This window comes from Phoenix dactylifera, chromosome 17, assembly GCF_009389715.1.
Source record: "Phoenix dactylifera cultivar Barhee BC4 chromosome 17, palm_55x_up_171113_PBpolish2nd_filt_p, whole genome shotgun sequence".
NCBI lineage: Eukaryota > Viridiplantae > Streptophyta > Magnoliopsida > Arecales > Arecaceae > Phoenix > Phoenix dactylifera.
The window spans coordinates 12,924,443-12,941,832 of NC_052408.1; the positions used below are offsets into that span (position 1 = coordinate 12,924,443).

The 17,390-nt window shown below is 42.2% G+C and overlaps 2 protein-coding genes across 3 annotated transcripts; both read right to left on the reverse strand.

The window, feature by feature from the left end:
• Positions 1 to 7,400: 7,400 nt before the first annotated feature.
• On the reverse strand, positions 7,401 to 9,617 carry LOC120104304 (phytosulfokine receptor 1-like). Its single transcript, XM_039115225.1, has one exon. It carries the CDS (start codon positions 9,615 to 9,617, stop codon positions 7,401 to 7,403), a length of 2,217 nt encoding a protein of 738 aa, XP_038971153.1.
• A 2,012-nt stretch (positions 9,618 to 11,629) lies between these two features.
• LOC103717461 (putative 4-hydroxy-4-methyl-2-oxoglutarate aldolase 2) lies at positions 11,630 to 17,330 on the reverse strand. Of its 2 annotated transcripts, none has more exons than XM_008805864.4 (2): positions 17,159 to 17,330; positions 11,630 to 12,357 (listed from the first exon to the last, which is right to left on the reverse strand). In XM_008805864.4, the coding sequence occupies exon 2, from the start codon at positions 12,319 to 12,321 to the stop codon at positions 11,815 to 11,817; it is 507 nt and encodes a 168-aa protein (XP_008804086.1). In that variant the 5' UTR covers positions 12,322 to 12,357; positions 17,159 to 17,330; the 3' UTR covers positions 11,630 to 11,814. The 2 variants fall into 2 exon arrangements, with proteins under 2 accessions (XP_008804086.1, XP_008804095.1); XM_008805873.4 differs by having other exon boundaries at positions 11,630 to 12,342; positions 17,159 to 17,329.
• Between the last annotated feature and the right edge of the window lie 60 nt (positions 17,331 to 17,390).

Here is a 17,390-nt window from a genome sequence, read left to right on the forward strand (position 1 = left end):
CGCGGATTTTAAAAATCAATAAATTAACTTTCCAAATTAAAGTCATAATCATACTCCCATCAGTAAAGCATATAACAATTTATGAAATTTAAATATTTAATTTTAAATCTAACACATAATGCCAATAATAAATCATAACATCAACATATGCAAGATACATGTTAAAATTCTACTTTAAAGCAATAGGTCACCTACCTGGGTTCGCTTAAAAATTCCTGCCACAAATATCACGAACCCCTGATTAAAACACAAACTTTAATTATTTAATTAACTAAGAAATATAATTTAAACTATTTCTAATCCCTTAAACCCTTAAGTTCATAGATCCCTAAAATGGGCCCCTAATATCAGACTTAGACCCTAAGAACAAGTAAACTAAAACCCCAAAATCAGAACCCTTTAAACCCACAGCCGATTGTGGCCCAAAACAGATTAGGCCCAATTGAACCAAACCAGATTACAGGTCCAGATCAAACCAGCCCACACCAAACCAGCCCACAGATCCAATTAGGTTCAACTCAGCCCAACATAGATCCCCAACCCAACCCAAACCAGATCTGATCAAACCAGATTAGATCAAATCTTGGCGAACCAGATTATACTCACATCAGGCTAACCCAAATTCCTGACTCAGGTTCAGACCCTAACCAAAACCTATTCACTCAAACTCGGATCAAACCCTATTCACGGCATAGATGAAACCGGTTCACAGTTTGAACCCGGTCCAAGTCCGGTTCACAATTTAGGCACGGAATGCAAGGGGAAACACCCAAGCGGAAGAAGAAGAAGAAGAAGAAGAAGAAGAAGAAGAAGAAGAAGAAGAGGAGGAAGAAGGAGGAGGAGAAGAAGAAGAAGAAGAAGAAGGAGGAGGTGGCTGGTGGTTCCGGTCGGCCCTCGGCGGCGGTGCTCGGCGGCCGACCGTGGCCCTCGGCGGCGGTGCTCGGCCAGCCGCCGTCAGCCACGCCACTGTCACGAGCGTCGGAAGGAGATGAAGAGAAGAAGGAGAGGAAGAAAGGGAGGAAAAAGAGGGAGACCGAGGCTGGAAGCCCGGCCCCCTGTTCGCCCACCTCCGGCCGAACCCATTTCGGCCGGATTGACCCCGGCCGGCCACTGTCGGCCGGCCGAAATTCACCAAGAACTTCCCCCGAAACAGGGGAAGTGAAACCGACTGATTCCCATCATTTTTCTCCCTTAAATCTATATTAAAAAAAAAATCTATTTAGTCTTGCTCACCTCCGGTCGTCGACGTGTGGCTTCCCGACGGCGATGGCGGCTCCGACGGTGATGGGGCTCCGGCGATCCTCTCACAAAGAGGGAAAACGAAGAGGAAGGGATGGGCTCTCAGAGAAAAGAGAAAGGGAGAGAGAGAGAGAGAGAGGGAGAGAGGGAGAGGGAGAGAGGGGAAGAGGGAAGAGGGGGGGTGGGGCGGAGATCCCGCTGGCCGTTCGGCCGGCGTGGTCATCGTGGTCACCCCCACGATGACTCAACTGAAGTCGGCACCCCTTGCCGACTTCAGTATGTTGGGCCCTAGGACGGGCCCAACTCAGGTCTTCACATATAATGTACACCTTTTTAATTGAAAAGGACCTACAAATTTGTAAAATATAGTTTTCCAAGCAATATCTATGTCGATAAGGCTGCATTCCCTGTGCATGGCATTATGTAGCAATGCTTGTCACTATACAATAAGTTCATTTGAGATCGACCGGAAGTATCGGAATATATGAATGGTTTTAAGTTTAGAGTTGTAAAACTAACAGCCTACAAATTTGAAATGATTATATCAGCACGGTGATTGTTAATACATTCCCAGTCTCATTAGTTTTAACTTCCTTGGTGGCATAACTTCAAAGTACAATCTAAAACTAATACATCTAATGCATGGAACAAAATAAGAAGCTCCTTCACTCACAATCAAAATGCAAAAACGAAACATCCATCATATTTATATTAATCACCACGAGCATATGACAATCATCTTACCATCGCTACATCAGAATGCCTGATGAATGATACTGAAATTAGAAAACAGTGTACAGGTTACTTTGTATTGGTCTTCACTATATCTTCAATAGAGAAGCTAAACTGTAATAGAGAAGCTAAATTAGAGAAGCTAAGCATGGAGGCCCATAATGCCCAACTTGTGAAAGAAATGATGAAACATGTCAGGTCCAAGAGCCTTCATGAAAATATCTGCTAATTGTTCAGAGGCAGGCACATAACAAGTGGTAATGAGACGGGCTCGAAGTTTTTCACGAACTAAGTGACAATCAATCTCGATGTGTTTGGTGCGTTCGTGAAATACGAGATTACAAGCAATGTGAAGCGCAGCTTGATTGTCACAATGGAGGAGCATAGGCTGGGGATGAGGTACCGCTAAGTCATGAAGATGCAGCTTGAGCCAAGTAAGTTCACATGTCATCGCTGCCATGGCGTGATACTCAGCTTCAGCCGAAGAGCGAGAGATAGTATGTTGTTTCTTAGTATGCCATGAAATGGGACCATCACCCAACTTGATAAAGAAACCTATGGTCAAACAGCGAGTAGAAGGACAACGTGCCCAATCCGAATCTAAATAAGCAAAGATTTGAAAGTGCAAGCAGAAGGAAAAAACAAACCATGGCCAAGTGTAGCCTTGTGATAACGTAAAATGCAAATGGCAGCGGTGTAATGAGGCTGTCGAGGATTCTACATAAACTGACTGAGCACATTAACTGAATAGACAATGTCAGGCCAGGTAATAGTAAGGTAAATGAGTTGACCAACAAGTCAAAGATAGATATGGGGATCAGGAAGTAAGTCACCATCGGTATCAAGAAGTTTCAAATGTTGCTCCATGGGAAAATGAGCAGGGCATGAGCCCAAATGACCACCATCAGTGAGAATGTCAAGCAAATACTTTCGTTGGTTGATAAAAATACCTTCAGGAGAGCGGGTGATCTCTAGACCAAGAAAGTATTTTAGAACACCAAGATCTTTGAGCTTAAAACGATCAGCCAAAAAATGCTTGATGTGAGAGATAGCTTCAAGATCGTTACCTGCCACCAATATATCATCAACATAGATAAGTATAGCAATATATGACTTGCCGCACGTCATAGTGAATAGGGAATGATCCGCCTGAGACTGAAAAAATCCCACAGTAAGAAGAACAAAAGAAAGTTTAGAATACCAATTATGGGATGCTTGTTTGAGACCATAAAGGGATTTCCGTAAGCGACAAACCTTGGTCTCCCCCTTACTACAATACCCTGGTGGTTGCGTCATATATACCTCTTTATCAAGGTCATCATGCAAAAATGCATTATTTACATCCAACTGGTGGAGATGCCGGCGGCAAGCAACAACAATAACCAAAACACAACGAACAGTCACAAGCTTGGCAACCGGAGCAAACGTGTCATGGTAGTCAAGTCCCTCAATCTGTGTATAACCCTTAGCAATCAAGCGAGCCTTATAACGTTCAATGGACCCATCAGCACGAAATTTAGTTTTAAATACCCACTTACAATCAATCGCTTTCTTACCGGGGGGGGGGGGGGGGGAGAGGTTCAAGGGTCCAAGTGTGATTGGGTTCAAGAGCAAGAAGCTCCGAAGTCATAACATCATTCCAATGAGGGAATTGAACAGCTTGAGAGTGATGTATGGGATCAACTGCTTTAGACATAGAGGAAAGGAATGCAAAATGGTTTGCAGAGAACTTATTGTAAAAAAGAAAATTAGCAAGAGGATGAACCTTACCTGAGTTAGACTGAGGAGAAGATGAGGCCGTGCTGGGCTCTGGAGGTAAAGTGGGACAAATAAAGTCACGAAGACGATCTGGGCGAGTGATGGTGTGTCGCAGTCAAGGAGGTGGTGTATTGATGATATGCCGTGATTGGGAAGATGGTGTTGGGCTTGTAGAGGGAGAGTCTACCACTCCAGGATGAGAAGATGCAGGAGGGTCATTAGAAGGTTGCTCGGGGATAGGTAATATGGATTCTGTGGAGGAGTTTGAAGGCAAGGAAAAATCCAAGGCAGGTAGGCGAAGAATAGGGTCAGAGGTGGCAGAATGCTTACTCTTTTGAAGTGGAAAAACATGTTCAACAAAGGTAACATCACGAGATATAAGCATTTTCTTGGTTTCTAAATTATATAACCTATATGCTTTATGCCCAAAAGGATAACCAAGAAAAATACAAGGTGAGGCGCATGGCAAAAACTTATCTCAATGTGCATTCAGTATCCGAGCAAAACACAGACAACCAAAAACGCGTAGATGATCATACGAGGGGGTCGTCTTAAAAAGGCGTTCATAAGGCATTATAAAGTTGAGACTTGGGGAAGAGGTTTGATTAATTAAATAAGCAGCAGTAAGGATGCATTCACCCCAAAAAAAGAGTCGAAGATTAGCTTGGAAGCATAGACATCGAGCAACATTAAGAAAATGTCGATGTTTACATTCAGCGACGCCATTCTGCTGAGGCGTCTCAACGCAAGTCTTCTCATGTGTGATCCCATTATCGCGAAAAAAAAATCTGAGTATGATGGGATAAAAACTTTTGCCCGTTGTCCATACAAATATGCTTAATTTTGCATTGAAAATGAGTTTGTACCATAGCATGAAAATTTTTAAGACATTCGAAAGTCTTAGATTTAAAATGCATTAAATAAATCCAAGTAACCCTCAAATAGTCATCCACAATAATTAAAAAATAATGAGCGCCGGCAAGGTGTATGATAACCACCCCAAATATCACAATAGATGCGTTCAAAAATATCAGAACTCTTATTGCAAGTCAGAGGAAAAGGCAGTCTAGTGTGTTTGCCACGAGCACAAATATCACAATGATCAATCTTATTTGGATAAACTAAAGACTTAGGTGAACAAGAATTTGAGGGATGACTGAGACACTGATGCCAAAGAAATGAAGGGGAGACACGAGTAGCATGAAAAGCTGAAGTAGGAACTGGCTTATAGTAGTAGAGCCCATCGCGTTCCTCACCTACTCCAATCAGCTTCCTATTGGCTAGGTCCTGAAAAACACAAAAGGTGGAGAAAAATATGGCAACACAGTTAAGGGATTTGGTGATTTTGCTAATGGACAAAAGATTAAATTGAAAATTGGGCACAAAGAGCACATTATGAAGCATCAAAGTAGGAGACAAATGGAATGTGCCGACATGGGAGACAGGAACAACATCACTTGTGGGTAACTTTACTGGAGTAGGATGGCTCACTATTTTTGGCTTAGTAAAGACAGATTTTTGGTTAGACATATGGTCAGAAGCACCACTATCTATAACCCAATCAATAGAGCAATTAGAAGCTGAAGAACAAATAGGAACAGTAGAATTACCAACAAAATTGGCTGCTGGTGGAGTAAGGAGATCCATCAATTGTTTGTATTGCTTACTGGTAAGACCAGGAATACCACTTTCAAATTGAGAGACAATCGGACCAAGGGACACATGATTGGCAACTGGTTGTTTGCTTGATTCTGTGCGCTGGTTTGGTTTGTTCTGATTCCAATGTGCCGGATAACCAATAATGTGATAGCAAGATTCCTTCAAATGCTCGGGCTTACCACAATGATCACACTTAGGTCGCCCACGGCCTCTTTGTTTAGAATCTGCAAAAGAGGGCAGCAAGCGATTGACAGCCATAGCTTGAATGTCTGGTGTTGGTAAAGGAAGATGGAGGTTCCGTTGGGTTTCTTCTTGATGTAGGATTGAATATACCTCGCCAACTGGAGGGAGTGGGTCCATGGCCAAAATTTGGCTACGAATAGACGCATAGGACTCATTCAAGCCCATTAAAAATTTAAATACTCTCTCTATGGCTTGAAGTGCAACAAGTTCCTTGAGTCCACCACAAGTGCAAGATGGAGAGGTCTGCAAAGCGCTCAATTCCTCCCAATAAGTTTTGATTGTATTGTAATATTGAGCGAGAAACGTGGTATCTTGGCGGAGAGTTGCGATATCACGTTTAAGGCGGAAGACTCGTGAATTGTTGCTTTAATAAAATCTGCCTTCAAGATCAACCCACACATATATTAAACTAACGGTGAGAGATTTATCGATGCTATTTAAAAGCCAAGAGAGTACCATATCATTGCACCGATCCCACAACTGAATTACAGCAATATCATCACTTGGTTTTTTTAGTGTTCCATCAACAAAACCAAGCCTGTTTTTGGCGTTGACAGCCATTTTCATGGAGCGACGCCAAGTAGAATAGTTGTCTCCTGTGAGTAAGGAAGAGACAAGAATAGCATTCGGATGATCAGCCGAATGAATGAAATAAGGAGATGCGACATCCCTAATGGCCTGCAAGAGATGAGGCTGCTTAGAGTCTGATGAAGAGGCCTGCGGTGGTGTCGCCATAGATGCAGAAAAAAAAAAGGTATTCAGATCGCTTGTTCTGATATCATGATAGAAAAGGGAATATCACACGTTGAATAGAGATGGATACAGGCTAGGTGACTCGAGTGAGCTGCACTGCCTACCAGATCTGGTTGGCCAGGAACGCTCGTATATTCAGTGAACGATGTATGTCGCCGAGATTTGTGGTCGAGAGTGCCCGCAGTCAGGCGGCAGAGATGTGTCATGCCTCCACCACCGGAGGGACCTTGACAGCTCGGGACATCTGGGGCCCCCACCATGCTTCGGCAGTATCTCACACGGTGTTTTTCACCTGGGAGCCCCCACCCCCGAGTTTCCTCAAGGTCAACTTTGACGGGTCAGTCCTGGATGGTGGCACGAGGGGAGGTGCGGGTTTCGTCATTCGGGACCCTTTCGCTAGGGTTGTAGCCGCTGGTGGCAGTCACTTATTTGATACCTCGGTTCCGAGCGCGGAGCTGAGCGCTGCCTGGGCTGGCCTTCGACATGCCCGGTGCATGTTACAGGCTAGGTCTATCACCCTAGAGGGTGATTCTGCCACCGTTATCAGTTGGATCCGAGAGGGTCCTAAGGGTGACGGTAGTGACCACCCTTTGCTTCGTGATATATGGACTATGGCGAGGGATGGAGGGGCCTTTCAGGCCAAGCATATCTACCGTGAAGCCAATGGGGCTGCGGATTGGGTGGCTGCATTTGTAGCTCGCCACTCCGGAGACACATTGTGGACTGGAGATGGGGAGTTGCCTTTGGCACTCCGAGGTATCCTATTTTCTGACTTTATTGGGTGTATCCGTACCCGATAGGTATGATCCACCCGTATTAGCAAAAAAAATAAAAAAAAAATAAAAAAAAAAAATAGAGATGGATACTATCTCATATTGAATGGAAAAAGGCTGTACAAGCAATATATAGAGCTAGGACTGTATGATTATAGGCTAAAACTATGCGCTATATAAGGAATGTCACACGTTGTACAGATAAACAAGGAAACAACAGCTGGAGGTGTGCTGGTGCATATATCACGTAATAGAAACAGACAAAACCCACTCGGCATCCGCCACCACCTTGGCATTGTCTTCTTGTCTTCTAGAATTAATGCTTGACACAGCTAAGTAGATAACAGGGAGAATAAAAACAGTCCCTAATCCAATTCCAAGTGCCATGCTTGCAGCAACACCTTTATTCTTCCCTCGTCTGCTCACTGATTCTGGAGGAGTGTTGGGTAAGCAAGGGGACAAGTGAATGCCACAGAGACCTGGGTTCCCTGTGAAATCATCACTCGAGAATGTCAAGAACTGGCCTCCCATCGGGATCTTTCCGACTAAATTGTTGTAAGCTACGTTGAAACTTGACAGAAAACTCAGCTTGGTCAGAGCGGATGGTATGCTTCCACTGAGATTATTATGCGACAAACCTAAGGACTCTAAGTTCAACATGCCTGCCAACTCCTCAGGTATGGTTCCTGAGAGATTGTTCCAGCTTAGGTCCAACACATGCAGCTTCACAAGGTTCCCAAAGCCTGGCAAGATCGGTCCGACAAGCTTGTTATGACTCAGAATAAATGATGGTGGGAAGCTGCTGACCTGATTATACTGCAATCCCTTTCCTGTCGAATTCCGTTTGATGTAGAACGGAAAATCCGGCATCGAGAACCTCTGCTGCGTTACGTTGCTAGATATGAGGCTCTTCATTTCTGTCAGGCTATCGGGAATCTGCCCGGTGAGTGAATTATTTGAAATATCCAAGTAAAAGAGATACTCCAGATTTCCTAACCATGAGGGGATGTTCCCACCCAAGTGGTTCCATGATACGTCCAAGACCTTCAATCTGGTCGAGTTTGCCAACCAGGGTGGAATTGAACCGGAGAGAAGACAATTTGCGATCACAAGAACCTCCATCTTCTCAAATCCTTCAATCTCAGCAGAAGGCATTATTTCACCACCTTGGAAGTTCTTAGTAAGCACCAAGCTAGTAAGGTTGGGGCAACTCTGTAGGATTTGCAGTGCTGATGATATATTAGAGAAGTTATTTCCGGTGAGTGAGAGGTAAGATAGTGCAACAAAGTTCTGGAAGCTGTGGGGGATTTCACCAGCAAGATTGTTTCTTGCAAGGTTTATGGTTTTCAATTCAACACACTGAGGGACATCATAAGGGATAAGGCCAGAAAACAAATTGGAGCCAAGATCAAGGGTGCTGAGCCTAGCCAGTGCGGTGAGATTGAGATGGATCCCTCCTCTGAGAAAGTTGTTCCTCAAATTAAGCACACTAAGCATCGAAGAATTAGACAAAGAAGCTGGTAAACTACCGGTAAAATTGTTGCTGCAACCAGAAAAACATTCTAGTTTTGTGAGGCGATCAAAGACATCAGGAATCGGCCCCCAAAAGCTATTCGATGAAACATCCAACTGAACAAGGTTGGTAAGATTACCAAGTTTGAAGCCCACCGGGCCGGATAACGAGTTCTCTTGAAGGTTCAATTGAGTCAAAGATGACAGTGTGAACAAATCATCAGGCAAAGTTCCAGTGATCCTATTCATAGCGAGCGAAAGCTCGACGAGAGAGCGGCAATTGCCGAAGCCCACCGGGAAGTCGCCGGAGAACTTATTTATCGAAAAGCTAAGGACTTGAACTCGAGATGAGGAGTTACAGATACCTGGTTTGATGGCACCGGAGAAATCATTCGCACTGACGTCAAACTTGGTGAGATTTCTCGACCCGGCGAGGATCGGGTGGCTGTCGGTGAAGGAATTGTCGGAAATGTTGAAAACCCGAATCGATGGGAGACTCAGATCAGAAGGAATCGATCCGGAGAGGTTGTTCAAGCTGAGATCAAGAAGCTCCAGGCGAGGAAGATGGAACAACTTCTGAGGAACCGATCCTTGGAGCAGATTGCTCGAAAGATTCAAACTTTTCAGCTGATCCAAGCCGGCCAAAGAATCGGAGATGGAACCTTTCAAGCTCATGTTATAAAGATCCAACCCGATCACTCTCCGGCTACGAATCGAATCACAGCGGACGCCAGACCAATTGCAGCAACTGGAGGAAGACTCATTGAGGCTCCACCCCGGGATACCAAAATCCAAGCCCTTTAAGAAGCCCCGCAAGGCACTCAAATCATTAGAATCGCAACTCTGGTTCTGAGAATAACCGAGTACAGCTTGGAACAACAAGAGCAAGCAGCAGGACCACCATGTCGATATCGACAGCGGCGCCGAGAAGCCTCCCCTGTTTCCCATTTCAGCCAGTGCCCGGAGCCAGTGGAGGGGATGAAAGGGATAAAGGAGGCTCTTTTCCGGGTCAAAATCTATGGCTGGGAAAATCCATTCGAGATTTTTGGGAGATTCTTACTGTTCCGGGGGTTTTGGGATTCCACCGTCAAAGCAGAGCGCGTGAAGAACAGATATACGGGAAAGGTGGGAGACTAACGACCGGTCTATTTTTTTTTTTTTGGCGGGCCATGGCGTTTAATTTTTGTTGTCCGATTGTTTAATAACCGGTCTAATTATATTTTAATATTTTATTGTGAGACAAAAATACTTTTACTTCTACTGATCCCTCATCCTAAAGAAGAGAAAGAAAAAGAGATCAGGCCAGCCGCGGCCACGGCTGCCAGCGGCCCGGCCTCCTTCCGACGCCGGCGCCTCGCAGGAGGAAAAAAACAAAAAGGCAGAAGTAAACTAGATAAGTTGCATCATGCGTGAGCTCTAGTCAACCATGCAGTCTGCATCAAATCATGAAGGCATGACTGAATTTTTTTTATTTTCTTAGTGGGAGAGGGAGGGAGAGAGACTGAGGGTGAAAGGGAAGAAGACCTAGAGAGATGCGAACATTGGTATAAGCCCATTCACGTTTAAACTGGATCCACACTATTTCATGCCCATCAGAAGCAGGCATCCGTGCTCTATACACACGGGAGAGAGAGAGAGAGAGAGTAGAAATGGCGACGGATAGAGAACCCATAAAATTTGCCCGACTTATATGCAAACTTGTTTAAAATTTTACCATCCAAATCCGTTCCAAGCCCGATTAAAAATTTGCCAAAAAAAAATCCAAACACATCCCATAAAAAAATTGTAAGTCCACCGGCTACCTGAATGCATTAATTTTTATTCGAATCAGATTATTCGGGACAGGTCGGGAATCTTACCTGGAATTACAAAAAAAAAGAAAAAAATGTGAGTGAACAGAGGGAAAGACCTTTACATATCTTACCTAGCTGCACATAAATAATTGAGCAAATAGTTTAAATACAAATGGATTCTATAGCTTAGTGATAAAAAGAGAGTTTTGATATCCTGGAGGTTCAAATATGTATGTACACACACACACACACACACATATATATATATATATATATATATATATAATTTTATAAAAAATATTATATATAATCTGGTCAAATTCCAAACTCAACCCAAATCCTACAGGATTGTAATAAATAGATCTTATTAGAGTTTGGAACAGATCGGATATCCAAGAAAATCCATCGGCTGCCATCCCAAAGCGAGAGAGAGAGAGAGAGAGAGAGAGAAGCGCCAGATGCTTTCCATGTGGAACACTAGGCTTTACCTCTATCAGCAGTATGTAACTTATCATGCCAACAGTAAGTTATATCTCAATCGGTAACCTACAAAATAGTCGTATTATAGGTGATTTATTATCCACATCTTAAATGAACAAATTATGTTTTCTCCACATGCTAAGGCCAATTGCTTGCCTCTACTCGCCACTGGTAATTTGTTTTATAAATGCCCAATCCCCAAAAACGATGAACTCCAAATCTGAGTGCGTTACCTACGGTCTACAATAGTCTTATACAACTATCAACTATTTTTGGTGACCCAAATCAAACTAAAACTCAGAACACATTCCGCAACAACGTACCAAACCATCATTCAACATGCTTTCCAGGGCCCACTACGACTATATTTTTGGGGCATGGGCCGTTAGAAAGTGATGCCGGCTTTGTTCCCTTGTTCAAAGGCAAAACATCAGTACCTGCGAACCCAAGGTGCTGATGCTATCTGGTTCCCCCAAATTATTGTCTACTATTTCTCAAGAAAAAAGATACAATAAGTAAATGAAGGACTGCAGAAACTTACAACTCAACCCTTATCTGTAGATTTTAGATGCAAAATACTTTATCATATAGGATCTCAAGCTAGATGCATATCATCACCAAACCCCCACCAAGAAAAACCTCTCTCAGTACCCAGTGTTTTCTGTGACAGGTTTTTCACATTACATCTGAGAAAAATCATGCTCCCAGTGATATATACTCATCAATTATCATCAATATAAGGTCTTTGCACTTCAATATAAATATGCAATAAAGTTCAGACATGCAGCTAGCCGTTGGTATATGGGGCAGAATTGGTAGAAGGCAACAATCGCTGAGACAGAGACATGACACATTGTTATACTTGGGGAGTCTTAGACAGTCAACTCCGTCCTAGAAACAAGAATTCCATCACTATCTGCATAAAGCCACTCACCATCACATATCCTCGTTCCAGCAATATTCACCGGCACGTGCTTTTCTCCAAATCCCTTCTTGTTGGCTTTCATTGGATGCGAAGCTAAAGCTCTTACCCCGATGTCGCAGCCATTGATCTCGTCAACATCCCTTATGCAGCCATTGACCACTATACCAGCCCATCCATTGTTCTGAGCTTGTTGAACAGGGTTGCCACCCAATATAGCACAGCGCATGCTACTGCCACCGTCGACAACCAAAACTCTACCATTACCTTTCTCCTCGAGGAATTCCCGCACAAGAACATTGTCCTCGAAAACCTTGAGAGTGACAATGGGGCCAGAGAAAACCTGCCTCCGCCCATAGATCTGGAAGATCGGTTGAAGTGCACGAAGCTCGCCATTTTGGATTAGGTGTGCGTTTGCATCACAGACCTCAGCAGTAGCCAATGGTAAAGCAGCCATGGTCGTGTTAAACTATACTACCTTCAAGAAAGAAACCTGCAGTACCATTATCAAATGCTCGCAATGGCTCTTTTCAATAACAATCATCGGGAGAAAAATGCAAAATCAGCGTTGCAGTGCCTTTGAAGATAACAAAATATGCAAGTTGATAACCACGATATGTTAAGATCAGATAGAATCACATCAATGCCCTCTCTGACAGAAAGAAACAAATCACAACTATTTGAAGCAACAGAATGAAACGTTCGTTCAATTAGCACAAACATTCCACATGGCAAGCCTAGCATTATAAATCTATGGTTTTCTTGAGCTTCATTGGAACAGAAAAAAGATGACACCATTACAGAAGCAAAGGCGAAATGTTAAGTTCAAGCAAAACTGCCTAAATAAGTTTCACTAACTGAAAAATATTTGCAGTTTGTGAGGCCAAGGTGGTAGCAGAAACTTACCACAACTCATTGCACAACCTAGCAATCTCTAAATCAGCATTACTTCTAACCAGAGCTTCCTAAGCTATGACATTTTGATACCAGCTGGAAACTAGCAACACTAATTCTTATGTCTAAACAGAAAGAAGTTTGTTTTGCAGCCTTTGAAGAATCTATATCGGCCATAATTACGAGCGAATCTGCACTTAAAACAAAACCAAGACCAGAAAGAAGCAGTTGCTCTCCTCCCACAACACCACCCCCACCCAACACCCCTTGCCATGGGCACCATGGCTGCCACCCTTCTGTTCCACTCTCCTCTTTCTTAATCGTGATTCATGCCCTAGGTGATTGGGTCAGGTTGGCCCCCATCACCTCTCGACGGCTGGGCTGGGCTCAGGCTGAATATCTTAGGCCCGAATTTGGGCCAAACAGGGCTTAGGACAGGACTTAGATCCTTGGTCCTTGCTTAATCCTGCACCAGATGATGCACAAGTCTAAATGCAAGCAAAAGAACCCTTAAAAGCTGACAACCTAGATTGGTTATACTCGGCAGTCAACTAAGAAAGTTTAGATTATACCAGATGGGCATTACATAATATATCATGGAAGATGAACATGGCAAAGAAGAGGTGACCGAGATGGGCCAATTGTAAGAATAGGACAGACTTGAAAATGAGTTATAGTTCAGGATGTGATTGTTTCATCGAAAGAGAGCTTATGACAAACTGATTGAGGTACATGAGCCACAAGGTTATTTGATTATATCCTGCACCATTTAAGTCATACTTTCAGATACAAGTAATACATGACATCCACTATATGTATAGACCTTGTCAGACTTCCAAATCACTAAACCAAATACAATTATGAACAGTAAAAAAGCACTGTCGGGTTAATTAATTGCTAAGGGCAAGAGATTGCTTTCAAGTGAAGGCATATGGGAGTTTCAGATGGCTACTAAATAATAATTATTTTGGTTTTTGTTATTATTAGCATTTAGATATATATTTTATTAGTTATGAGCACGTGGATATAGAAATATAGGTCATAGGTTATGAGTACAATATTGAATTATTGGATTCCACATGATTTTCTATGAAACTACAGAAACTAAATATATTCGGTTGCCCTTTTTAGGCAAGTTTAATAATTTATCTGATTTCACACTTTAGTTTGCTTCAATCTTCTAACTTGCCAGAACAAAAAATGCAGAATGCTTTGTTATTAACATTTTCTTTCTTGTTAAACCACTGCAAACAAATGTCCTACAACCTTGGTTCCATCAGGCCTTTGTTCACAACTCTTACACAATTTCTATGGATGCATCAAAGTTTCAATTTATACTTAAAAAGACTCGCCTGGAAAACTTGCAACTACTATGGTTAGATAACCTCCAAAAGTGGATTGCAACCCTTACACCAAATAGATAAAATAAAGAATTTACCCCAAGAAACCAATGTAGTGGACAAGGTAAGATTGTTAAGTTACAAGCATGCATCTATGTGACTTCAAATTGGACCCTGGTGATCCGCTGTATGAGTGTAATTGTTATAGTCTTCTTGACTTCACATGATGCATTAACTATCAATTTATAACAGCTTGCAGGTTTTTTAGGATATAGAATTTGTTTAGAAGAGCAAGCATGGGGACTTTTTAATTGAAAAGGACCTACAAATTTGTAAAATATAGATTTTCCAAGCAATATCTATGTTGATAAGGCTGCATTCCCTGTGCATAGCATTATGTAGCAATGCTTCTCACTGTACAATAAGTTCATTTGAGATTGACTGGAAGTATCGGAAGATATGAATGGTTTAACTTTAGAGTTGTAAAACTAACGGCCCATAAATTTGAAATGATTATATCAGCACTGTGATTGTTAATACATCACCAGTCTCATTAGTTTTAACTTCCTTGGTGGCATAACTTCAAAGTACAATCTAAAACTAATACATCTAATGCATGGAACAAAATAAGAAGCTCCTTCACTCCCAATCAAAATGCAAAAACGCAACATCCATCATATTTATATTAATCACCATGAGCATATGACAATCATCTTACCATCGCTACATCAAAATGCTTGATGAATGATACTCAAATTAGAAAACAGTGTACAAGTTACTTTGTATTGCTCTTCACTATATCTTCAATAGAAAAGCTAAACTGTAATGACCCAACACCTCACCACCCCACCCCACCCCCTCTCCTCAAAAAAAAAAGACTAGCCAAAAGTTGTAATTTGGGGTCCTTGGCACTGCAGAAGTACCCACTATCTCTCCAATGCATAATCAATGCAAGACCTAGTATACACCTACATGGGTCATCACATACTCTCTTTACTTAAGCCTTGGCATTCTCACAAGGCTAAGAATCCAATCTCAAAAACAATCACAAACACCACAATTGGCTTGTGGTTAACCCCTACTTCACATAGGCCATGGGATCTGCTCTGATACTATTTATAACAACCCACGAGCTTAGCTAAAAAAGACTAGCCAAAAGTTGTGATTTGCGATTCCACTCGTCTTTGAACTAAACAAAGAAAGACATTCCGGACCTTTTATTTGAGGAGAGAACAACTGAAAGAGATAGATGCAATTCATCAACAAGAAATGCATTAGTAACCAATATCTCCCGAGCGTATAATTGATATGGAACTAAATACACAGTACACACCCACACAGATCCTTATATAAACCATAGTATAACTTCCATGGTCCTTATTCAGATTGTCAATAACAGTAGATTAATAGCAAGATCATATTCGCATCCCATTTCTTCAACTTCTAAAGTACTCTTAACTTCAATAAAATGGACTTCATGAATGCCCAAAGTAGAAACAAGGTTCACATATTGGCATATGTAACTTGAAATGTGACCAGATACAGGAAAGGATTTACAATGAGAAGGAACTACTGCTAATACAGGACTATGACAGAAGACACATGTCAGAAATAACAAGCATCTACATACTAGATCAAATTTTGGTTTAACTATGCCAAAGCAAGTGGGAAATATGGTACCCAAGAATCAAGCAATTCTTGAGTATATTATTTGAGAAACAAACTCAAGTTGCTCTCCCCAATAACATGAAACATATGTAAAGGTCCATAAAACCATAGGGAAACATTTGTCACATATGCAAAATTCATATTTCCTGGAGCTATATACCTACTGTGTCACACCAGTCCAGATTCTCAGTCCAGCATATTGCTTCTTAACTACATCCACACCCTGATTTGTTTCTGGGAGCTCCAACATCTTCAAGTGAACTCGCAGTGGGATAGTTGATAGCCAAGTATATAGTGATTTCCATATAGCTTTCATACATTTCACACAAATTACCTAATTGCATTCCTAAACATTTCCAGTTTCCCACATGTGGGACATATTTTTCTACTATTTGCTAATTTCGTTTGACAAGACAATTCCAGCTTTCGCCTTTTTTCCAAAGTGGCAAGTGTGAAGTATGGAGCCCAAACCCCTATCCTTGCAAGGGATCAGGGATTTCAATTAACTCACTTACCTCCTTAGTTGCCAAAATCAGGAGCCGGTGCAGCGAACTGGATATTTTAGAAACACTTTTAGCAAGGAAATGTTTAAGAAGCAGGTGCAGGCTCAAGATTGCAGGGAGATTCCTATAAAGATGCCTTACCCTAGGTAGAAGATCCCAACTACGAGAGAACACATATATCAAGTAGAAAATCACCCGGAAATGCATATATAAATGAAAGAATTCAATTCAGGATGTCGAGAAGATAAACAACATAAGCTCCTGAAAAAAAAAAAAACTAGGTCAAATCTTTCATCTGGAAATGACATCGAAGTGCAATCACCGCACAAATAATCTTGCTGCAGTTCTTAATCTAATACTTGCATACTCTACAACCATGGTGTTCCCTAGCTCTGACGCCCCACTAGTCTTGTGGCAAGTCCATTTGCACGCTTCCACAATTGAAGTAGCTCAAGAACCGATAATCCCCAAAAAGTTTGGCATATTTTAAGATCAGTCTTTTCTAAGTTAATTACAGGATCATGCATGTGTGTAAGGTCTGGATTCCCCTTCCAACTAAATGGCAGATACCACCACTCTCAGCTGCTGAATCTAAAAATTATTATTAAAAAAACAGCCATCCTGCGGTGAAAAAGAGAGAATAACCACCAAAACATCACCAAATAATCATGAATTAAAGCAATATCACCATGATTTTAAAGAGTACCAAAAAACCGTGTAAACACCTAAAATCGGCCCGGTGACCACTAATTCTCTAGATTAACCAGCTAAAAACCACAAGAAACAGACAAAACCCCACAATAAACCCAATAATCACGAGATTTCAGACCAAAATCGAGGATTATCAGAGAGAAATATTGAAGTCAGGAACGGGATCAGGGTTGCTTACCTCGAGAACACAAAGGCCGGAGGGCTTGGACTGCTCCTTGATTTCGATCCAACCGGAGAGATTTATGGGGATGGATGGAAGCGCGGAATCGGAGGAAGAACAAGAAGGCAGCGGGGGGAAGGTATCCGCCTCCGCGTGGGATCGCGTCTTTTGTTATGAGCCGAGACGGGGACCGGGAGGGCCGAGCGGTTCTTTCACTTGGCCGATTTGGGTGCACGTGTCGGTGGATTGG